The sequence below is a fragment of the Tachysurus vachellii genome, chromosome 24, assembly GCF_030014155.1.
Source record: "Tachysurus vachellii isolate PV-2020 chromosome 24, HZAU_Pvac_v1, whole genome shotgun sequence".
Classification (NCBI taxonomy): Eukaryota; Metazoa; Chordata; class Actinopteri; order Siluriformes; family Bagridae; genus Tachysurus; species Tachysurus vachellii.
The window spans coordinates 1,329,709-1,354,171 of NC_083483.1; the positions used below are offsets into that span (position 1 = coordinate 1,329,709).

The window sequence follows — 24,463 nt, forward strand, 5'->3', positions numbered from 1 at the left end:
CACTTTATGTGTCTAGGACTAACTTACTAAGTCCTTATAGCCCTGTCTTTGTTCTATGTAGCTCCCTGGTCCTGGAGAAACATTGTCTCATGTCACTGTGTACCAGGGGCGTAGCCATCATTTAAAAAGTGGGGGGGGACAAAATGTCTAGTGTTATCTGTTTTTTTTTTCAGTTAACCGTTGTGTAAATGACAGGTTTTATTTTTAATCATGATTTTTTTAAATCATGCTTTATATGCGTTATGATTATATATGATTATAAAACAGAAAGAAAGAAATACTTGCTACTGGGACAGTACCCTTAAAAGGACATCTTTTTACCTTATTTACCTGCTCCTTATTATTAAAATGACATCTTTAATGTCACTATTCGTCGTCCTCGTCTCTGTTGTGTACATACAGTGACACATACTTGATATTATGTAGAATTGGCAGAGTGACATGCTGTAAAATCTCAGTTCAACATTATCTTTATTCTTATTTGAAGGGTTTTGATAACACACTTGTTAAAACAAAAGACGTTATAAAAGAGTTTATATAACGTTTGTCAAAGCAGCTATTTTTCCTTATAATTCTTTAAATTAAAACTTGCTAATTATTCAACAAGAGCAACAGGCAGAGTTACTAAACATTGTGCAACACAATTCAGATACCGTATGCCAACTTACACTGCTTGACATTTTTATAAAAAAGGAGTGAAGCGTTTTTTGCCACTTTGAGCTCATCGTAACCGAATGCTGGACCGCGGGTGTGACTCGAGCTACAGTACTGAGGGCGCGTGATGATGACGTGACAAGTGAGTGACTGATTGCCGTGAACGTCATGTATAGACTATCTTAAACTTTCTTGTCTCTTTGAATTTTAAATCACTCTGCATTTATATACATTTCTCCATTAAAACCTCAACATGTGGTGAACACAACTCTCCACTAAAAAAGTGAGGGGGACGAATTTACATTTTATAAAAAGTGCGGGGGACATGTCCCCCGCGTCCCCCGCGTAATCTACGCCCCTGCTGTGTACTGCAACAGCTATATATGGCTGAAATGAAAATAAAAGCTTCTTGACTTGACTTGACTTGGCCTACTTGTTGAGCATAACCACTGACAACACCACATTCTAACTTCAAACTGATGACCCTGTCTGAAACTCTTTTCACCTCTAAAACATTCCTCACAAACTCATGCTTCATGATCAGGACTACCCCATTTCTCTTCCTATCCACACCATAATAAAACAGTCTGTATCCCTCTTCAATACTACAAACCTTGCTCCCATTTCACCTGGTTTCCTGCACACACAGTATATCTACCTTCTTTCTCTCCATCATTTCATCATGACTTGACTTAACTTTTGGGAGGGTTGCAACATTAACCCCGTTACAACCTTCCCAGTCTCTCCATATAACACACACACTCACACACCTTGAAAAAGCTCGATTTACTGTAAACTGAATGTATTTTGTTGATAAACTGACCTCTGACAAAAAGATGTACTTCTATTAAGGTAACATCCAAACAGCAAAAAGTAACATTTATTTTTTGGCTTTTTATTTTCTAATCTGTTCATGTTTTCTTGTGTGGACGTTATACCACCTTGCTGACTGGATGAATCAGTAGGTGCATAAACACGTTCTGGTTAGTCCAGAATATCCAGCATTTCCTCCCTGGTAACGATCGTTTGAAACGATAGATGAAACAAAATATTCAAGTGACTGATAAGCCCATTAGATAATTACTGACATATTAGTTACACATTCTCCTTGTTTTTACAATCTTCTATATCATATTTTAACTTGTCTGTCAATTGGTGCCACATTTCACAGCTACGTTACAAACAGCTGACATCTGACTGGAATTCTAAAATGTCCCTATGTTTAAATCTAGTTGCGGACACTGCATTAGGCAAATCCCAAGGCTGTACAAATGGGGAACGAGAGCAATGAATACACTTATTTATTACAAGCAGAAATGTATGTTTTATCAGCTATATACACATGTCCTGTTACAGAGGCCCAGCAAAGTATAAACTCCCCTGTTCTGAAGTCTTCTGGCAAAATGTGAATTTTGTGAATTTCAGATGTGGGTTACTGATGAGTCGGGGATCAATGCCAAGCTGCCCAAAGACTGCAAAGCTACCACTAGTGGGACTTTTGAGCAGAACAAGCCAATGGGCACCTGCTAATGAATTTTTAACTCTTACTCAGTTGTCATGTCCAGTATCACTAAGAAGGTCTCTAGTCCTTTACATAGATTTCTTTATTGGTGATCCAGGAACTTTTAGAACTGTTACAATAACTGGCTGGTAAAATGCTCAGGTGTTTATCAAAAATTTCTAGAAATACAGGAAGTAAACACTAAACCACTGCAACTGCTGTCTTTGATGAAGCCACTACTGAGTGTCAACTTTTTTTCGTTTGTTTTTTTGGGGGATAAATGTTTTCCTTAATGTGTGCAATTTAAAAACTCAATTTGCCTCAATTTGATAAAGTTCCTGTAAACCCTGACTCACAAAGATGTTATGTTTGATATGTCTAGTTAATGTCACCTTCAGTGTACATAAGATTGGAAGACAAAAATGAAAGTAATACAAGTTGAACCACAATTTTGCATGCATGCAATGTCAGGTATGTACCAGACCGAACCCTCTGCTTCTCACTAGGCCATATAAAACCACCTTGGTGTGGACTTTTTAATATAACAGCACACCTTATCATGATTGATTTAAATACATCTAGTTTATACCTGTCATACAATTACTCTAACTTCCTCGAGTATATTATATTTACCTTTAACGCTAGTTCTCTTGGAGAAGTTCAAGAGTTCATTATATTCCTAATGAATATCAAATCATGGTATCATGTATCATAACTAATAAATATCACAATGATTTATTGCAAAAGGAACATTTGCTAAATTTTAAATCTATCAGATGTTTGGTCCTTTGTAACGGTGTGCCAGATAGTGTGCCAGAGAGTTTGACACCTAACCCTAAGGCTGTGGGTTCAAGTCTCTGTCCGGCAATACCATGACTGAGGTGCCCTTGAGCAATTTTACTGTTCTTTTCTTTGTCCTCAGTTTAATCCTGCTTCTCCACTGACTGATGCTGATCCAAACTACATACATGAACCCAGTCTGAATGACAAAGTTCACTGTTTGGTGAGTGTAGTGCCTGCAAACAAAATCTCCTTAATGGAGGATGAGATGATTCAGAAGATGCAAACTGTCAGAAAATCTGCCCTCAGATTGGGTGAGTTACTAAATGATGTGTTATAATATATGTAAGAATATTACATTCGTTATATTATTATATTCCTTGTTTTTTCTGGATTGATTGTATTTAATAGTTAGTGTGTATTTTTTGTAGAAGATATTTGTTTGTTTGTTTGTTTCTATTCTCATAAAATGTAAAAGCTTTCAAGTTTATATAAAAAGGACTGTAGTTGCTTTCAGAAAACTTTTCAGAAAACTAGGGGCCAACTGAAAATAAAGAAGAACATTATTAAAACCTTCATAAATGCATTCATTAAGAATATATTTAATTTCCCATTCAGTATTACTTTCCTGCTGTTTTTGATGCCGCCAACTTTATGAGGTATTTTGGGATTTCAGCTAATTTGTCTGTCTGAAGTTTTCTGGCATGAATGCGTTGTTGAATGTTAGCGCTTTTCACAGATGCATTTAAATAAATAAAAATAAAACATTGCTTAGGTCTGAATCTCTACTTCACACTGAGTGCTGTGAGCTGAGCTGAGCAGCACACATCATTACGTCACTCGATTCAGCTTCTGTTCCATATTTTTATTGCTTTTTTCCTTTTACACATTGTGTTTTGGTTCATATCTTTTCTCTGCTCTGTCTTATCGCTGATCATCATGGTTCAGGATTAATTTCACCTCTTTCCAGTTTAGTTCCTGATTTATTTTATTAAAACTTTCGTATATTGTATTTCCTTGTGAAATTTACACTTTAGCGCCCCCTGCCGAAGCAAACGTGGCAGACTCCCAAGCCCTGTTCCAGGACAAGGTTAAACCCTGCATGAGATGTGTTCAGTGAATACATATTGTTCCTCAAACCTTTCCTTTACACAAAGCGATGAAAGCCGAGTTGTGCAGCAGCCCACAGCACAACACACACTTGTTAACCCACTTCTGTTCCATGCTTTCATGTTTCTACATGTGTTTTTTTTTTTTTATTTATGTCTTGTCTTCGCCCACGTCCTGCCACTCATCACTGATTTCCCTTGTGTGTCAGGATTAATCTCACCTCTTCTCTGACTAGTGTCTCTGTATCCTCTGTGCACCCTGACAGCTTTCTTTAACTTATCTGTAAACCCCAGGCATCCCTCATGTGGTTCTGATGACAAAAATTGATGCTGCTCTCTGCCCACTGGTTACAAATGATCTAGCTGAGGTTTACAATAGCCGGAAAATCAAAGAAAAGGTTTTTACTTCTTACACATATTTTCCTACTTTTGTTTAAAGTTTTTTTTATTTTTCTTGTAATCAATACAAATTTGATCTTGTTTTCTGCTGTTTTTGTGCAAATAGAAATTTTTGTTAGCATTCTTCTGACTGTTTGTAATTTCTATATGTCTAGATGCAGTTATGTAGCCACCGAGTTGGTCCAGCACTGAAATACATCTTCCCAGTGAGCAACTATTATGAGGAGACTGAAATAGATGTCAAAAAAGATGTCCTTATTCTCTCTGCATTGAAGGCAATTGTAGGATTTGTTAAGGATTACTTTGAAGAGGGTAACATCTGAGTATCTGCTAAAACCCTAGGTCTTTATTTTCATCAAATCTTTATGTAGCTCATATATTAATCATGATTAACTACTTCAACTATAACTACAATCACAAAGTCATAAAATTGTAATTTGTGACTGGGATTACTAGTGTAGACTAATTAAGAGCATATTTAATTGGCTTTTATTAAATTTAAGTCTCTCATCTGTTTATGCTACAGCTCACTGTTATTTTGAATGTTATTCATACATTCAGTGTTTCAGTATTTGAGAAAAATGATATCTTCTATTACATCCTGCTTGATAACCACTTTTTGTGGACATTAAAAAAAAAACAATAATAATAATGACTTTATCAGTGATGTCATATTTGACCATGATTAACAGTTTTTTTTATCTACTTTTTTCTCTATAATATTTGGTTTATTTTTTTAATGGGGTTTAAAGCTGTGTTGTTTTTTCTTATTCATTATTATAGCATCACCAAAATATGAACAATTGTGCCATTAATGTGTCATTAATGTAAACAAACAAAACAGTAGAAATGTTATAAATAATAATTACCGTGAAGTCCTGCCAACTCCTGTTTGGTACCTGATGTCTCCAGCTCCTTTAGAAGTTAATTTCTACTTGTCTTGAGGTCTATTGAAAAAGGCCCTGGCTCTAGTAGTAAGGTCTTTTACACAGATAAAGGCATCACATCAATTAAGTCAATCTGACTGTTTAAACCTGGTGCATATTAACATCTATTATTATCTATTAACATGTATTTTATCTTTATATTATTCTTTATAATAACCTTTTGTTCTATGGTTATGTTCGGTTCAGCTGCTTTGAGATGATGTCAATTGTAAAAAGCGCTGTACAAATAAATTTGATTTGAATAGAACATCTGATAGAGTGAAATGGAGCTTATAATTGATTACTTTAAAAATACTACTGTTGTGAGCACATTCTTTTGCAACTGCAAGAAAGCACATTTAACAAAAAGGACTGAACTTAAATAGAACTGAATAAAATACAAGAATTTTTTCATATGAAAATTGAATATAGAAATAGTATACTTCTTTATTACATACTGTATGTATTTATTTATATTTACATTTTATAGCATTTGGGCGATCCCCTTGTACGGAGAGACTTTCAGTAGTGCAGTGAAGTCTCCATCAATAAATCATTATACTAGTTCACTAGTCACAGGCTAAGAATTCTATCAGTCTAAAAAGTATTTTGGGAAGTAATATTATAAGATAAGCATAAAGACACCACAGAATTTTGTCTTCCTTATATCCTGGGACCAATGAAGCAGTTCTAGAGGTGTGATAAGTTCTATGTGAAAAGGGGGTTCTGGTCTGTTTCTGGCTTCGTAGACAATCACCAGTGGTTTATACCTGATGTGGGCAGCCTAATGGGATTGTTTGGGAGAACTGTAGAAGACCGACAATAATTTATGCAGCTGCATTTTGGATCATTTGAAGAGATCAAATGTTGCTCAGATGGAGACCTGAAGTGAGCTGCAGCAGTCAATTCACAAACTGACCTGGGACTGAACACGAATCTGAATGGCCTGTGTAAATAAAAATGGATAAATTGTACTGATGTTCTAAAGGATATATTGTCAACTGCCTTTCAGTATTCTACTTAATGCTACATAAATACAAGATATTTACAAGCACTCTGCTCCCTCTTGTGATTTATCCAATAAATTAAATTGAATCAGGCTTTTGTGAATTAAGATATAATTACAGTCGAAATCCACCGATGTTTGATATGTACCACTTTGAATACTTGCAGCATCGTGTGCATTGGCAGCTGTCCTCACTGTGATTCAAGCTAAAACTAACAAAATTAGTCTGAACACCACCCTTCACCCCAGTTATTACTGCTGCCACATCATACCAGTGGACTGATCAGTTATCTGGCACACTGTTACTAAGGACCAAACAGCTGATAGATTAAAAATTTAGCAAATGTTTCTTTTGCAATAAATCATTGTGATATTTATGATACATGATAATTATGATACATCATGATACCATGATTTGATGTTCATTAGGAATATGATGAACTCTTGAACTTCTCCAAGAGAACTAGCGTTAAAGGTATATATAATATACTCGAGGAAGTTAGAGTAATTGTATGACAGGTATAAACTAGATGTATTTAAATCAATCATGATAAGGGGTGTTACATATATATTAAAAAATCCACACCAGGGTTCTTTTATATGGTCTAGTGAAAAGCAAAGGGTTTGGTCTGGTACATACCTGACATTGCATGCACGTACAAAATTGTGGTTCAACTTGTATTACTTTCATTTTTGTCTTCCTATCTTATGTGCACTAAAGGTGACATTAACTAGACATATCAAACATAACATCTTTGTGAGTCAGGGTTTACAGGAACTTTACCAAATTGAGGCAAACTGAGCTCTTGTAACAGTTCTAAAAGTTCCTGGATCACCCATAAAGAAATCTATGTTAAGGACTAGAGACCTTGTTAGTGATTCTGGGCATGACCACTGAGTAAGAGTTAAAAACTCATTAGCAGGTGCCCACTAGCTTGGTGGAGAGCTACCCATGACTGTTGTGACAGTGGATCAACTTTACACTGACACTGAAGACTAAATTTTCACTGAAGGCAAATTCTCATATGTTTTTCATTCTCATACAGTTTTCAGTCTTCTTAAACAAGGCTGCCAACTCTCACGCATTCAGCGTGAGACTCACGCAATTGACCCAATTGTCCTCCTCTCACGCCACACCCCCATATTCTCACGCAGACTCGTGCAGCCATGAGGGAAATAAATTGCGCCGCATGATCTCGCAAAGCAATGCGCAGAGAGACCAGACATAAGCCCCCCATAACCATAGCCCCGCCCCCAAAATCTCACTCTAAGCTGAACTCAAATGTTGGCAGCCCTTTTCTTAAATTTCAGGATAAACTGTTTGCAGATAAAAGCTTGAGGATAAGATTCTATATTTAAATAACCAGTGATGGTATTCCTTAGGCAAAGTCATTAATCCTAAACTAGTAAGATTAATAGAGATAGAAAAAAGAAAGAAAAGAAAAATAGAAGAAAGAAATCATTAAAAAAGTGTTCATTTTTTTTGCATACAGACTTCAAGCAACCTTGGAGAAACACTGACTGGAAATGCATAATCAATTCAGTAATGTTTTGTTTTACTGAAATCAGGCTTTATATTCCATATACAGTGGTGAGAAAAAGTGTTTGCCCCTCTTAAAACATAACATAACTTTGGTTTATCACACCTCAGTTCAATTTCTCTAGCCACACCCAGGTCTGATTACTGCCTCACCTGTCTGCAATCAAGAAATCACTTAAATAAGAGATGCTGAGATCCAAAGAAATTCAGGAACAAATGAGACTCTATCAGTCTGGAAAAGGTTATGATGCAGTTTATAAAGCTTTGGGACTCCAGCAAACCACAGTGAGAGCCATTAGATTAGATTCAACTTTATTGTCATTACATTTCAATTCAGAAAAATAACATCATGGTCAAAGTCCTTACCTGAATCCTACTGAGATGCTGTAGCATGACCTTAAAAAGGTGGTTCATGCTCGAAAACCCTTCAATGTGGCTGAATTACAACAATTCTGTAAAAATGAGTGGACCAAAATTCCCCCACAGAGCTGTAACAGACTCCTTGCAAGTTATCGCAACACTTTAACACTTTCACCCCGCTGTATCTACATATGACAAATCTGCATGGTTTGCAAGAAAATATACCAAAAATATAGTAAAGGGTTTGATTATATACATCATCGTTGTTGTTGTGAAACTAAATTAGTTTGGTCAGAGGTCACGTCATTAGTTCAGTAGCAGTGATCTGTGTGTAATTTAAATGCCTGAAAATTATTAGACAACGTAGTGTCATGAAAACCAAGTCAATGAGAAAATTCTGGCAAAGTGTCAATCAGGACTGATTTAAAGAAAAACACACCCCACTCTGCAGGTCAAGGCAAACATTTTTCTTGGTAAATACATACATATATATATATATATATATATATATATATATATATATATATATATATATATATATATATATATATATACATACATTATGTTCACATACAGCATGATGATCAAACATTTAACTGATTATTATAGGCCTTGAGAAAGTTATATTTCCCAGTTATATTTGAAACTCTCAGTGTGTTTATCCCAAACAGGCCATATAATCTGAAATCTGAGTTAAGTGAACTTCTTCTTAAATTTATGGAAAACCGCCAAGACATCAGGCAGTTCAGAATACTGCTTCATGGACCAGGCGGAGCTGGGAAGTCCTGCTTTGTAAACTCAGTGAGGAGCGTATACAAGGAAAGAATTGTATTCGGGGAAGCGGAGGGGACATCCTCATTACATTACATTACATTATTCTCATTACATTCATGGAACAATGAACAGAATAAGAAAATTAATCAGTTGTTCAAATCTTAAATACTGGAGTCATGTTTTAAATACTATATTGTGCATTGTGCAGTGTAAGTGCATTGTAAAGGGAGTCTGAAAGGTCAAGAAGTTATTTATTTATTTATTCATTCATTAATTATATTTCATAACAAATGCTCTACTGTACATAATTCACCCTTTCACTCTGATCACATTCTTAACCACACTGTCATGCTGTGGTTATCATGGACTGCTGAACAGTTCCCTGTATAAACACCAGAGGTCCACCAGCCATAAATTTAGTCTGAAGTTCATTCATTCATTCATCTTCTACCGCTTATCCGAACTACCTCGGGTCACGGGGAGCCTGTGCCTATCTCAGGCGTCATTGGGCATCAAGGCAGGATACACCCTGGACGGAGTGCCAACCCATCGCAGGGCACACACTCTCATTCACTCACGCAATCACACACTAGGGACAATTTTCCAGAGATGCCAATCAACCTACCATGCATGTCTTTGGACCGAGGGAGGAAACCGGAGTACCCTGAGGAAACCCCCGAGGCACGGGGAGAACATGCAAAGTCCACACACACAAGGCGGAGGCGGGAATCGAACCCCCAACTCTGGAGGTGTGAGGCGAACGTGCTAACCACTAAGCCACCGTGCCCCCCGGTCTGAAGTACTGATTAAAATAATGTGCTAGCTGCAAGTAAAAATAGCATGGATAGGATTTTTGACTGTGTTCGATGTGGTATGTCTCTTTATGACACCAATAAGTATGCAAACAGTTTTATAAATGTTACAAACAGTGGCGGAGCCAGAGGGGTGTCCAGGGTGGCACTGAACACCCCTGACATCTGATTGGCCACCCCAGGTGCCACCCCGAATTTTTATTTGATATCATTGGAAGTTTGATGCTAACTGACATCTCATTTCACCTATCAAAAGAAGTCTACGTTTGACGTTTGGTCACAGCGATGCTCAACATTTCAAATCCATCAATCAATGACAAGAAAGAGTTGGGAGGTAGAGAAGAATACTGTAATGTCAGATTTCGGTAAGTTTTGAGATTAAACATCAGGATTTAGTTTTCCAGAAAAATATTTTCAAAGTTGAGTCGCTTTATAAATTGACGTTAGACGCTATTAACAGATTAATCAGACAAGAGAGATCGGTTCGTTCCCCAGTTTAGCCATAATATACATGACGTTGACATTTGTGCTAGTTATACATGTATACAGTGCAGTGTGTGTGTGTAGCTCTTTAACTGTTTAGCTAATATGAGGTAACTAGTTTTACAGCTGTCAGTGTTTATTGTTGTTATTAAACTATGTATCTGGTAATGTTACTCAAAAGATTACTGCAATTGCAGACAGCCTGTTAGCTATCATAAATTTGCCTGTTAGCTATCATTTAAGCTGACAGTTGATTTTAAAGTGCAATTATTATAGTGGGATTTGTAGTTAAAGTTGAGTTTTAATTAAAAAAACGATGTTTTGATGCTTAAATGTATTATATCCAAGTGTCATATTTTTAAATAGGGTCAAAAAAAAAAATAAATGAAAAGAAAGGCAGAGATATCAGACTTTTTAAAGAAGCAAACACATACAGATCAGGTGCAAACAGCCCCCAGCCCAGCCCCCAGCCTCCAGCCCCTACATCACCACAGTACCCCAGAGCAGCTTCCTGCCTGATGCTAGTAGTCAGACTTCACAAGAACCACCAACAGGTTTGCGAAGCCACCAGGCATTCAGTCAGTTAGTCACATGTCCAGTTCAGAATTTAGCTTGTTTATAGATGGTTTCTTCAATTTAGGCTTTACATAAAAATGTAATTAGGTGTTGATTTATGTGTGACATACACAAGATAAAATTATAACATAATATATTAAAAAATTTTAAAATAGATTATGAGAAATATATTCTACCTTTAATGAGCAATTATGTGATTCATCCATGCTCCTTGTTAGGGTAATTTGTGTCATAGTCTGTGGACCCCATAAAATTGCCATGGTCACCCCCTGGCCACCCCATTTTCAAGAAATGTTTCTGTACATTGGAATGATTCTTCCTACCGGATGAAGTGCCTCTTATGCCTACCGAAAATCACAAAAACTTTACTTTTTACTTTTAATTCAAATACTTAAGTACATTAAATGTCAGAAAATGACTTTTGATACTTAAGTACAGTAAATATCAGATACTTTAAGACTTTTACTTGAGTAATATTCTAAAAGGTAACTTTCACTTCTACCAAAGTCTTTTTCTAGTACGATACTTGAATTTTTACTCAAGTATTGCTTTCTAGTACTTTATACAACACTGCACAATACATACAAAATGTATTTATTATTAAAGCTTTTGTAGTATTCAGGTATAGGTGAAAACAGTTCATAATTCAGATTATATGATAGTAATAAAGCATGATTGGGTGATGTATTTAATAACAGGTCATTGTTTAGCTTCTTTATCTTAGGTATGTGAAACAACTCTTTTGTGTTCTGGCACCAAGGTGGTGGAATGAACTTCCCCTAGAGGTCCGGACAGCTGAGACACTGGCTATTTTCAAACAGCGGTTGAAGACCTACTTATTCAGGAAACACTTCAACTAACACTTCTTTCCCTATCTTCTGCATTTATTTAAAAATAACAAAAAAACTTTGAAACTTTTTCATTGTATCTTTGATATTTGTATTTTTAAACTCATGGTATCTTAAGTATGTAACCTAGTGAACCAGCATTAATGTATCCAATGATAGAGATTTAAGCACGTCACTCTGGATAAGGGCGTCTGCCAAATGCTGTAAATGTAAATAAATTGTGCGAGAAGTGAGAGAAGATACAGAATGTGAGAGGGAAAGAAATCAGAAGAATGAAAAGGAATGAGAGAGATTCACAGAAGATGAAGACAGTCAGAGCATAAGGTCAGATATGAAATGGTGTAACTGAAGCAGAGAGAGTTAAGGAATCTGCTCAAAAGTCCCACTAATGGTAGCTTGGCAGTCTTTGGGCAGCTTGGCATTGATCCTGACTCATCAGTAACCCACATCTGAAATTCACAAAATTCTAATTTTGCCTTCAGAACAGGGGAGTTTATACTTTGCTGGGCCTCTGTAACAGGACATATGTGTATATAGCTGATAAAACATACATTTCTGCTTGTAATAAATAAGTGTATTCATTGCTCACGTTCCCCATTTGTACAGCATTGGGATTTGCCTAATGCAGTGTCCGCAACTAGATTTAAACATAGGGACATTTTAGAATTCCAGTCAGATGTCAGCTGTTTGTAACTGTGAGAATGTGTGGTCAGCTGTGAAATTCTCAGCTGTCAGAGAATGTCAGCTGTGAAATGTGGCACCAATTGACAGACAAGTTAAAATATGATATAGAAGATTGTAAAAACAAGGAGAATGTGTAACTAATATGTCAGTAATTATCTAATGGACTTATCAATCATCTTCAACCACTTGAACTTGAATATTTTGTTTTTAAATTGCAAATGCACTTATTTGCATGAATATATAAAAATACTTTCTAGGCTTTTATAAAATGCATCTGCCCCAGTCATGGGTCACTTACTGACATTTCAGTGGATGACGTGTTGCTTTTACATGAACAGGAATCTCTAGATTTTCGAGTTTTGTTCCTTCACAGAGCAAAGAGCGTATCATTGGTACAGTATGTGATCTGACACAAAGCTCTAGAAACACTTATTACCAGGGGGAAGATGTTTTCATAAGATCTTAGAATGTATTTGTATACACTGATTGCTGAATATTCTGAACTAAAAAAAACTTTACAAAAACAATGCACCTACTGATTCATCCAGTCAGCAAGGTGTTATAACGTCCACACAAGAAAACATGAACAGATTAGAAAATAAAAGCCTAAAAAATAAATGTTACTTTTTGCTGTTTGGATGCTACCATAATAGCAGTACATCTTTTTGTCAGAGGTCAGTTTATCAACAAAATACATTCAGTTTACAGTAAATCGAGCTTTTTCAAGGTGTGTTAAAAATAAAATGCTTGAACATGTGTGTGTGTGTTATATGGAGAGACTGGGAAGGTTGTAACAGGGTTAATGTTGCAACCCTCCCAAAAGTTAAGTCAAGTCATGATGAAATGATGGAGAGAAGGAAGGTAGATATACTGTGTGTGCAGGAAACCAGGTGAAATGGGAGCAAGGTTTGTAGTATTGAAGAGGAATACAGACTGTTTTATTATGGTGTGGATAGGAAGAGAAATGGGGTAGTCCTGATCATGAAGCATGAGTTTGTGAGGAATGTTTTAGAGGTGAAAAGATTTTCAGACAGGGTCATCAGTTGAAGTTATAATGTGATGTCGTCAGTGGTTATGCTCAACAAGTAGGCCAAGTCAAGTCAAGTCAAGAAGCTTTTATTTTCATTTCAGCCATATATAGCTGTTGCAGTACACAGTGACATGAGACAATGTTTCTCCAGGATCATGGTGCTACATGAAACAAAGACAGGGCTATAAGACTTAGTAAGTTAGTCCTGGACACATAAAGTGTATCTGTACATCCTGGTATAAACAGTGCAGGACAAGACAAAAAAAAAGACAGTGCAAACAAAAAATGCAAGACAATACACAAAAGACAATAAACAAAAACAGCGCCGACCAGTGTAAAAACCGTATGTTCAAACAATACTGCTTGTACAGAAATACTGGAATGAAAATAAATACTTACTGAATGTTTTATAGCTGCAGTGACCTGAGCAGTGTTGGGCAGTAACGCGTTACTGTAACGCGGTTACTTTTGACAGTAACTAATACTGTAACGCATTACTTTTTAAAGTAACTCCGTTACCGTTACCATATGGTGCGTTTGTCCGTTACTTTTTTAAAATAATTCATTTAGGCTGAAGTGTAGCCTACAGACTAACCTGTTTACAGCAACGACACATTGTAGGATTGGTGGATGCCAACCTGTAAACACGAAGAAGACGTGCTGTGGGCGTGTTTCTGTTTATTCATGTATGTGTGGCAGTAATGGGCGGTATTCCGAAACACATGGGATATAGCCCGGCCACACTGACAATTGATTGGTTGACTTACCGAAACAGGCCAATCAGGATTGGCCCCTCCCTCTCTGCCGTGCACGTGCTACAAAGTTTGGAGCACAGTCTTTGTCGCGCATGCGCGCTCTTGCTCGCTCGCTCCAGATTCCGGGAGATTGTAACTAATTTGCGGGCATCAGGGAGCCGCTATCAATATGCGGGAGACTCCTGGAACATCCGGATCACTTGGGATGTCTGGTTTTGTGTTTGTATAGACAATAAAAGGACACTAACGGGAGCATTAAAGAACGTTCTATAAAACAGTAACTAAAAAGTTACTTTTAACAGTAACGCGTTACTTTTTGTTGTAATTAAAGTAATCGCGATACTTTTTGAATGAAATAACTAGTAACGGTAACTAGTAACTATTTCTTAGTAACAAGCACAACACTGGACCTGAGATATTGTAAAGGATTGTGCAAGACAGCAATCAAAAAAGTACTAAACTGTGGCTTTATTTATCTACATTTTCCTACAAATTTATAAACATATGATTCACAGAAATTTTCTGCACAGGATGTGAACAACATTCAGTGAAAATCAACAAAATATGTAAAAGTCAATGTGGTGAACACATGTGTAAGTGATGTTACATTTTCTGTACCTGTAGCTCCTACTGCAAGCCACAACCCAGGTTTACATCAACACACCTGTTCTAATATGTTATTAACTAGAATAGTCACAAAACCCACACTGGAGTTCAACTGAATTTATAATGAATGTGTAGAATTGTTCCTATGGTGATGTTTTCTGTAAGGAGATGATTATTTTATATTTATAGAAGTGACTGTGTGTGTGTGTGTGTGTGTGTGTGTGTGTGTGTGTGTGTGTGTGTGTGTGTGCGCCTATATAAACTCCACAATATACAGAGAAGGTAAAGTATTCTGGAGATACTGAAACATCATAATAGTGTTAATAATAATAACTTAATTAATAATAACTTAATCATTTCACCAAACATCTACTGATTTTCTTTGAACAGCATGTGGATTTATTTTCACTTTCCATTTCCATGAAATGCCTCCATTTGAAAGAATCTAGAATGAGAATAGCCCAGGAGGAGGAGGAAGAGGAGTAGGAAGAGGAGGAGGAGGAGGAGCCCCCAACTGATGCTATATAACTGGCACTGTGTAAAGCTGCAGTAGATCTGTGTAACCATAAACCGTGAGTATATGTGGGTTTATTTTTACTGTTATTTGATCTTTACATAAACATTTTAATCTTAAATTATGTCAATTAGGCTTTAAGAATTTTCTTGGATGTTAAACAGAAGTTAATTAAATATGGACATGTGTGTATGTGTTTGCATCTATCATGATTTTGCAACTGGGAAACAAATATAGTGATATTCACTCATTAGAATTTATACAACTTACCATTTATACCATTAGAAAATGTAACACTTATGAACTTATGGTTATATTCTTTCTGCATTTCATTGTCTTTGAACATTGGCTTTAGACAATGACAATAAGCTGAAATCTAATCTAATGTAATAGAATCTAATCTAATTAGAATTAATTCAGCACTCTCTGATTCTCTGTCACTTTCTTGCTTCTGCCTCTCCATGCTTTTTTCTGAAGCAGGTCTTTTTGTTTTAAATTAAATTTACAGTCCAATAATGAATTCTATAACAACGGGAGCTGTCAGATTTATAATTTAAGTAGAGATGTGTACCTGTGTAGAAAAAGGAAATAAAAAGTTTTATTTTTCTATCATGATTTTTCAACAGAATTAATTGGAGAAAATGGGAAACAATAATCCACCTCCACCTCCACCTCCCAAACTTGGTAACACAAATGTAAAAAATTTTTCAGACATTCATACAGAAATTGTGATTGTGATCAGTGTTTCTTGGCATAATTGGAGCCAGTGTGATTCACAGTGACTAAGTGGAAACAAATATACAGAATGGGGAAACATGTTCCTACTTTCAAGTTTTGAGAATTCAGTTTAAAGCAGAAATTTCAGTTTAAAACAGCTTTTCTAATCGTGTGCATGCAGTAGATCATTTATCAAATTACACAGCTGAGTTTTACAGACGTAACAAGAATGTAAGACAGAATTTGTGCTTAGAATTCAGATATAACTACTGTAGATGTACAATGTATTCACAGTTTCTCAGGATTTTTCAGTGTTTACAGGAGTAGGTCTCAGTTAGATTCTAGCCCATTTTATTGTCTGACAAACTGAAAAAAACTTGTTGAATTACTGCTGCACTATTGTAACATGATTGTTTTATACAATAGTTATAACTCCCATCAGCAACATCCAACATCCGTCTGAGATTTCATACCGTACTCAGTTTACATTAATATGTGAATTGATCACATTCACTCTGCATCATTCAATAAACTTCTTTAATTTAGTAAGCAATTAACTTCTAAGCAAATAATCATGTTTTGTTGATTTATGTAAACTGTTTTTTTTTCTTCAATCTTACTGACCACTTATTCCTTTTTTTAGTAAACCTTTAATCACAAAACATTACATTAAAATTCATGGTTTGTGTTTTAAATTCACTACAAATTAATATTTCATTGTGACTGATTGAAGTGGGCACGGTGGCTTAGTGGTTAGCACGTTCGCCTCACACCTCCAGGGTTGAGGGTTCGATTCCCACCTCCACCTTGTGTGTGTGGAGTTTGCATGTTCTCCCTGTGCCTCGGGGGTTTCCTCAGAGTACTCCGGTTTCCTCCCACGGTCCAAAGGCATGCATGGTAGGTTGATTGGCATCTCTGGAAAATTGTCCGTAGTGTGTGATTGCGTGAGTGAATGAGAGTGTGTGTGTGTGTGTGTGTGTGTGTGTGTGTGTGTGTGTGTGTGCCCTGCGATGGGTTGGCACTCCGTCCAGGGTGTATCCTGCCTTGATGTCCGATGACGCCTGAGATAAGCACAGGCTCCCCGGGACCCGAGGTAGTTCGGATAAGCGGCAGAAAGTGAATGAGAGTGAGAGAGATTGATTGAAGCGATTGAGACAGAAAAATCACATTAGGTGATCACATTTGCTGCAGAACCAGAAGACTGTAGACATTCTGAATAATGAACACATACGTTCGACTGCACTGTTTATGTAAATGTTGATGTTGGTTGTCTGTTCTTCAGAATTTGATCAACCATGGAGGAGAATGCCTTGGGGGTAAGTTTCTTTAATTATATAGAAGAAAACCTCATTGCCTTGAGCGAGAAATGACTATTTTCCCTCTTTAATGTTCCCATGGTGTTAATTCTACCCCTAAACTGTAATTAATATGTATCCTCACTTCTGAACAGAACCTGTTACAACATACATTTGCTCTGAAACCAAAAGGATTGATTTTCTTTATTTGATACCGTTTATTAAAAAATGTTTCTTACTTTCTTTATTTCTTTCTTTATCCTGTAGATAGATGAATAAGAAATAAACACAATAATTTGCTTTACTCTCCTTGGGTTATGTAATGAATGAACAGCCTCTGTAGCTCATATTACACTTTACATTAGTACACAAACTTATCTGCATGCTCAGTGTCATGCTTTATATCATTTATTTAAGGGAAAGTTTGTGACTTTCTGATTGTAACAGAGAAAAGGACAAAATTGAAAAGAAACTGAGGACATTCAAGCTCAAGGGAACAAGTGCTCGGTTCGTCAGGATTCTGGTTGTTGGTGAAGTCGGAGCAGGAAAGTCCAGTTTTATAAACTCAGTCAATAATGTGTTTCAAAGACGAATCACCTCTGGGGCTCTTGTTGACAAGACAGGAGGTACAAGTACCAGTTTCACAAAGAATGTAAGCATTTTCTAAAGTTTAAATACTACTTCAAGTACAATTAGATTTTAATGAGATACCAGCAGCTAAAAAAACAGACAAAAGGAACACAAAGTAAATGATACGTCTGAATTTGTCTTACAGTACAAAACTCATTATATTGAAGCAGAAGATGGCTCCAGTTTGCCTTTTGTCTTTAATGATATCATGGGACTTGAGGACAGAGAGTCTGGTGCAAAAGCAGACGACATCATCAGAGCCATAAAAGGGTTACTTGAGGAAGGACACAATGTAAGTAAAGTGTACATGCAGTCAAACAATGACATATTAACATGTGAATTATATCTATCTCTCTCTCTCTCTCTCTCTCTCTCTCTCTCTCTCTATCTATATATATATATATATATATATATATATATATATATGGTAAATATATATATATAAATAAATATATAAATATATATATATATATATACTTCTTCCCTGTTCACATTCAGCTTGATACACCTGTGACGGACATTCATTATAGAAGCAACCCAACTGTCGAGGATCACACCACATGCCTGGTCAACATTGTTGCTGCAGACAAAATATCAATGATGAATGATGGGGTCATTGATAAGCTTAAAAAAATTCGTGTGGCTGCTACGGAACGGAGTAAGAATGTTTATTACAGATGATAATCTTCTCTGTTTTAGGAGAAAATCTCAGGGAAGAAATACAGACCTTTAACAGAGGAGTTACTCTTGATAAATTTTTGTCTAAGCTTAAATAGGAAAACAGAATGTTGGCTTCTACAAAGCGACATAATAATGCTCCATCAATTAAAAGAAAGTTAAAAACTTTAATTAACTTTTACATTACTGACTAATTAGTTTGTATTGAATGTTGTTCATACTGTAAGGATTGTTTGTAAATGATTTATCATATCATCCAGATATGCCTCAAGTAATCATCATGACAAGACCAGATGTAGCATGTCCACTGGTTCAACAGGACTTAAGGAAGATCTACACCAGCAAGAAGATCAAGGAGAAGGTAATCATTCGGTTATATAGTCCAAAGTTTTGCATAGTTTTCCAAATTCTTCACCACCTAAAAAAGCTAAAAGCAACTAAGTATTAACCTGCCTGAGAAGAACCAACACTGACTGTTATTACAGACAATTACAGTCCTTAGGGACACGTGTCCTTACCATCTTTGTACATGTGAACAGTCTAGTCTTCACACCTTCATATGTGGTCTGGGAAGCTAATGTCCTGTAATAAAACCTGGATTTAAGTTCCTGCTCAGAACTGCACACATCTGACATCTGACACTTCATCAAACTCTACCATGCATGCAAGTCCATAGTTTAATCTCAGGTCTGATTCCTCAGTATTTGTTCCTCCCTAAGTGCACATACCTCAACTATGACTATGTCCATGTCTGGCATAATTAGTGAGAAACTGAACATCTATCTTACTCTGTTCACTCTTACATTATCAATCTTACCAGTGTTTGAATTTTTACAGATGGAAGTGTGTAGTTATAGGCTGGGGATTCCTATGAATAACATTTTCCCTGTAAAGAACTACCATGAGGAGATAGACACAGATGATGACATGGATCTTCTGATTCTCAAGGCACTTGATCAGATTGTACACATGGCTGCTGACTTGTTGAAGGAAAAATCATTTAAATCTGGTGAAGAAATTTTACCAGAATTTGATCGTCCATGGAGGAGAATGCCTTGGGGGTAAGTTTCTTTAATTTTATAGAAGAAAATCTCATTGCCTTGAGTGACAAATGACTATTTTTCCTCTTTAACATTCCCATGGTGTTAATTCTACCCCTAAACTGTAATTAATATGTATCCTCACTTCTGAACAGAACCTGTTACAACATACATTTGCTCAGAAACCTAAAGGATTGATTTTCTTTATTTGATACCGTTTATTAAAAAATGTTTCTTACTTTCTTTATTTCTTTCTTTATCCTGTAGATAGATGAATAAGAAATAAACACAATAATCTGCTTATCTGTCCTTGGGTTATGTAATGAATGAACAGCCTCTGTAGCTCATGTTACACTTTACATTAGTACAGAAACTTATCTGCATGATCAGTGTCATGCATTATATCATTTATTTAAGGGAAAGTTTGTGACTTTCTGATTGTAACAGAGAAAAGGACAAAATTGAACAGAAACTGAGGACATTCAAGCTCAAGGGAACAAGTGCTCGGTTCGTCAGGATTTTGGTTGTTGGTGAAGTCGGAGCAGGAAAGTCCAGTTTTATAAACTCAGTCAATAATGCTTTCCAAGGACGAATCACCTCTGAGGCTCTTGTTGACAGGACAGGAGGTATCAGTTTCACAAAGAACGTAAGCATTTTCTAAAGTTTAAATACTTCAGGTATAATTAGGTATTTAGTGAGATACCAGCAGCAAATAAACAGATAATAGGGAATTAAAGGAACACAAAGTATATGATACGTCTGAATTTGTCTTACAGTACAAAACTCATTATATTGAAGCAAAGGATGGCTCCAGTTTGCCTTTTGTCTTTAATGATATTATGGGACTTGAGGACAGAAAGTCTGGTGCAAAAGCAGAGGACATCATCAGAGCCATAAATGGGTTACTTGAGGAAGGACACAATGTAAGTAAAGTCTACATGCAGTCAAACAATGACATATTAACATGTGAATTTTATATATATATATATATATATATATATATATATATATATATATATATATATATATATATATATTCTTCCCTGTTCACATTCAGCTTGATACACCTGTGACAGACGTTAACTACAGAAGCAACCCAAGTGTCGAGGATCAAACCACATGCCTGGTCAACATTGTTGCTGCAGACAAAATATCAATGATGAAGGATGGGGTCATTGATAAGCTGAAAAAAATCCGTCAGGCTGCTTCGGAACGGAGTAAGAATGTTTATTACAGATGATAATCTTTTCTGTGTTAGGACAAAATCTCAGGGAAAAAATACAGACCTTTAACACAGTAATAGTAATAATTTTCCATCAATTAAAAGCAAGTTAAATCTACCTTGGGTTAGGGTTAGGGTCAGTTTAACTTAAACTAAAACTTAACTTAAAATAGTTTAACTTAAACTTAACTTAAACTTAAACTTTTTTAAATTAACTTTTACATTACTGACTAATTAGTTTGTACTGAATGTTGTTCATACTGTATGGATTGTTTGTAAATGATTTATCATATCACCCAGATATGCCTCAAGTAATCATCATGACAAGACCAGATTTAGCATGTCCACTGGTTCAAAAGGACTTAAGGAAGATTTACACCAGCAAGAAGATCAAGGAGAAGGTAATCATTCAGTTATATAGTCCAAAGTTTTGCACAGTTTTCCAAATTCTTCACCACCTAAAAAAGCTAAAAACAACTAAGTATTAACCTGCCTGAGAAGAACCTACACTGACTGTTATTACAGACAAGTACAGTCCTTAGGGGCACGTGTCCTTAGCATCTTTGTACATGTGAACAGTCTAGTCTTCACACCTTCATATGTGGTCTGGGAAGCTAATGTCCTGTAATAAAACTTAGATTTAAGTTCCTGCTCAGAACTGCACACATCTGACATCTGACATTTCAGCAAACTCTGCCATTCATGCAAGTCCATAGTTTAATCTCAGGTCTGATTCCTCAGTATTAGTTCCTCCCTAAGTCCACATACCTCAACTATGACTATGTCCATGTCTGGCATAATTAGTGAGAAACTGAACATATATCTGACTTTGTTCACTCTTACATTATCAATCTTACCAGTGTTTGATTTTTTACAGATGGAAGTGTGTAGTAATACTGTGGGGATTCCTATGAATCACATTTTCCCTGTGAAGAACTACAATGAGGAGATAGAAACAGATGATGACATGGATCTTCTGATTCTCAAGGCACTTGATCAGATTGTGCACATCGCTGCTGACTTGTTGAAGGAAAAATCATTTAAATCTGGTGAAACTGATTAGGGACTCAGATCACAATGCCTCTGTGTATAAATGTAACCCAAAGTGATTTACACAGCATTTAAAAAACACAGTAGGAGACACGACTATAAACAGAGATCTAAAATTACAGAACAGACTGATATCAAATCAGTAGGTGGATAGGTGGATAGGTGGATCAGATAGGTGGATTCTATCATTAGAGGGTTTAGCAAACTATTAACAAACGGGTCAATGATAATAAATATATTCTCTGATCATTTACATTTCAGCTTTTTACTGCAAATGTCACATCCACAACACTGGAATTGGTCAACTATGAGAAAGTTTTGTTGTGAAGTATTAATGTCAGTCTCAGTCATGCAGACAATCAGATCAGTTCAGCCACTGGACAATCAGATTTGAAAATCAGATAAATTAGCATTAAGGTCTGTTTCTGTCTTTGGTTTGCTTTGTGTTTGGTGCATTGTTGTCTTTATTTACACAATTTAACAGATTTCTAATGTTTAATATCCTTTTTGCTCCACAAAACACAACATAAAAAAACACAGATGTAATATTAGACATATCTAAACTTCTATACTATATAAATAAATTCTGAGGTGTTAAAACTCCCTACATTATTACAACACAACTGCTAAACAAATTGACCATCTGATGTAAAGAGCAAAGAGTTTTATTTAAAGAGTAAGTTCATGTTTAAAAATTTAATATAGCAAAGATAACGACTGAAATTCTGGGGCCAGTTGTTCAAAAAGTTTAATCCGGATCAAAATGATCCGCATTTGGAAATCCCATTTTCTCCTATTCAGGATCAGGTAATCCGTCTTACTTTTATGCCGGTTTTTCAAAGCAACATTGGATTGGATCACCCTGATCCAGATACGCCGTTTTCAAGATTACCAAATCCAGATTACCTGTGCTCTAAATGGGACAACATATCAGAAGGTGGGCTACTAGCTATGTAAAGAACAGGTAGAAAAGCCAAAATGGGTCACTGTAAGAGTTTTTTATTTTGAGACAAAACACAAAAATAACAAACATCCACTTCCATTCATAATTTCTTTTATGACCCCTCATCTGAGTCACAAAAAATAAATATACATTAACAAATACATTGTGGATATTTTAAAAACGTCTTAAAAAAATAAAATGGCTAAATGTCCAATAGTTAACAAAATAAAGAATGTTCAGGGTTCTTTTTCATCTGAGGAGGAGAGACCAGCATTTCCAAGCTCTGCTTTTAGGAGGCGGATCTGAAGTTTTCCTTTGTTTTGCTGCAGTTTGGTCAGCTTGATTTGTTCCTCTGCCAGGAGTATCTGTGTTTCTGCTCTTTCAGTCTCTTATTTTAGAAGTAATTCATAGGCATCATCATTATTATTATTCGGCAAAGGATGCTTCAAGCCTCTTTTCTGAGCTTCTGAGACTGCTGGCTCTACCAGTGAGGATCCAGGTTGTATTTCAATAATAGGGTTGAGATCCAGAATGAAGGTTTCCTCTGCATTAGGAGGAACTGGCTCACTTTCCTCTACAATCGTAGGCTCACCATCCCCTACAACACCTTGAATCCCGTGCAGAGCTTTAGGGTTCTCAACTCCAATAATGTCCAGAACCACATCTGTGTATTCACCTTTCTTAAAAGGTTTGTTGCCTGTTTGGGTTGCCTGTTTTTTGCTTCAGCAAGGTCCTTTGTTGTTCTGGCCCTCAGATTCTTCTATCTAAATTTCACTTGCTCCAAGGTCCTCTTCTGTCCAGACCCCATTGCATTCACATTCTGGGTGATTTCAACCCAAATGTCTTTCTTCCTTTTGTTAGTCACCATTCCACCCACAACAGAGCTTCCTACTATTGAGGCATAATGGCACTTAACACCCTCCAGCAGTGCATGGGTTTCTGCAACAGTGAAATTAGGTCCTTTTGAGTCTATGGTTCCAGCTCATCTGTTGCAGTGAACATAGTATTTATAGGCCTTGGGCATGATTGATTTAACTGAACACAAGCCACAGCACATCAGCCAATTGGTGTGTGGGTATTTGACAGCCATCTTATATTCAGCCTTTCTCAGAGGACTTAGAGAGAGGCACTGACATGGCAAGTATTGTCCATCGCTACCACCGTTTTGGTGGAAGAGGATACCGTCAAAGGGTGTATGTTGAGCGTGCACAACCACTGGAGCAATACACTACTGAAGAACTGTATGCTCACTGAATGCTGATATTAAGTACATTGCAGACCTTGTCAGGCCAAAACTTTAACGGAACCCGAAGGAGTCACAGTCTGTCTGTGAAAGAACAGGTCCTCATTGGTCTGCGCTTCTATACATATGGGACTTTCTACCAAGTAGTTGGTGACAATATAGGAGTAGACAAATCAACTGTAAGTGATGTAGTGAAAGCTGTGTCAATTGCATTGGCCAACCTGGTCAATCAGTTTGTTTCACTTCCAAAGGATGTCCAGATTGCCCAGAGCACAAGTTTTTTTCTTT

General features: G+C 36.4%; 1 protein-coding gene across 3 annotated transcripts; it reads left to right on the forward strand.

Moving 5' to 3' along the window:
• The first annotated feature begins 15,407 nt into the window (after positions 1 to 15,407).
• On the forward strand, positions 15,408 to 22,589 carry LOC132839345 (uncharacterized). Of its 3 annotated transcripts, XM_060860275.1 has the most exons (13): positions 15,408 to 15,425; positions 15,984 to 16,041; positions 17,357 to 17,390; positions 17,817 to 18,021; positions 18,145 to 18,291; positions 18,498 to 18,657; positions 18,938 to 19,038; positions 19,515 to 19,738; positions 20,165 to 20,363; positions 20,494 to 20,640; positions 20,775 to 20,934; positions 21,240 to 21,340; positions 21,817 to 22,589. In XM_060860275.1, exons 2-13 carry the CDS (start codon positions 15,999 to 16,001, stop codon positions 22,000 to 22,002), a joined length of 1,707 nt encoding a protein of 568 aa, XP_060716258.1. In that variant the 5' UTR covers positions 15,408 to 15,425; positions 15,984 to 15,998; the 3' UTR covers positions 22,003 to 22,589. The 3 variants fall into 3 exon arrangements, with proteins under 3 accessions (XP_060716258.1, XP_060716260.1, XP_060716259.1); XM_060860277.1 differs by lacking the exon at positions 15,408 to 15,425 and having other exon boundaries at positions 16,011 to 16,052; XM_060860276.1 differs by lacking the exons at positions 15,408 to 15,425; positions 15,984 to 16,041 and adding an exon at positions 16,947 to 16,971.
• Positions 22,590 to 24,463: the final 1,874 nt, after the last annotated feature.

What these genes read in the sequence shown, in the direction of transcription:
- LOC132839345 (XM_060860275.1), top strand. Translation starts at nt 15,999, where the DNA reads ATGGGAAACAATAATCCACCTCCACCTCCACCTCCCAAACTTG. An exon ending in GTACCAGTTTCACAAAGAAT is followed by an intron (nt 18,022 to 18,144) that starts GTAAGCATTTTC and finishes TTTGTCTTACAG; the next exon opens with TACAAAACTCATTATATTGA. An exon ending in TGTGGCTGCTACGGAACGGA is followed by an intron (nt 18,658 to 18,937) that starts GTAAGAATGTTT and finishes CATATCATCCAG; the next exon opens with ATATGCCTCAAGTAATCATC.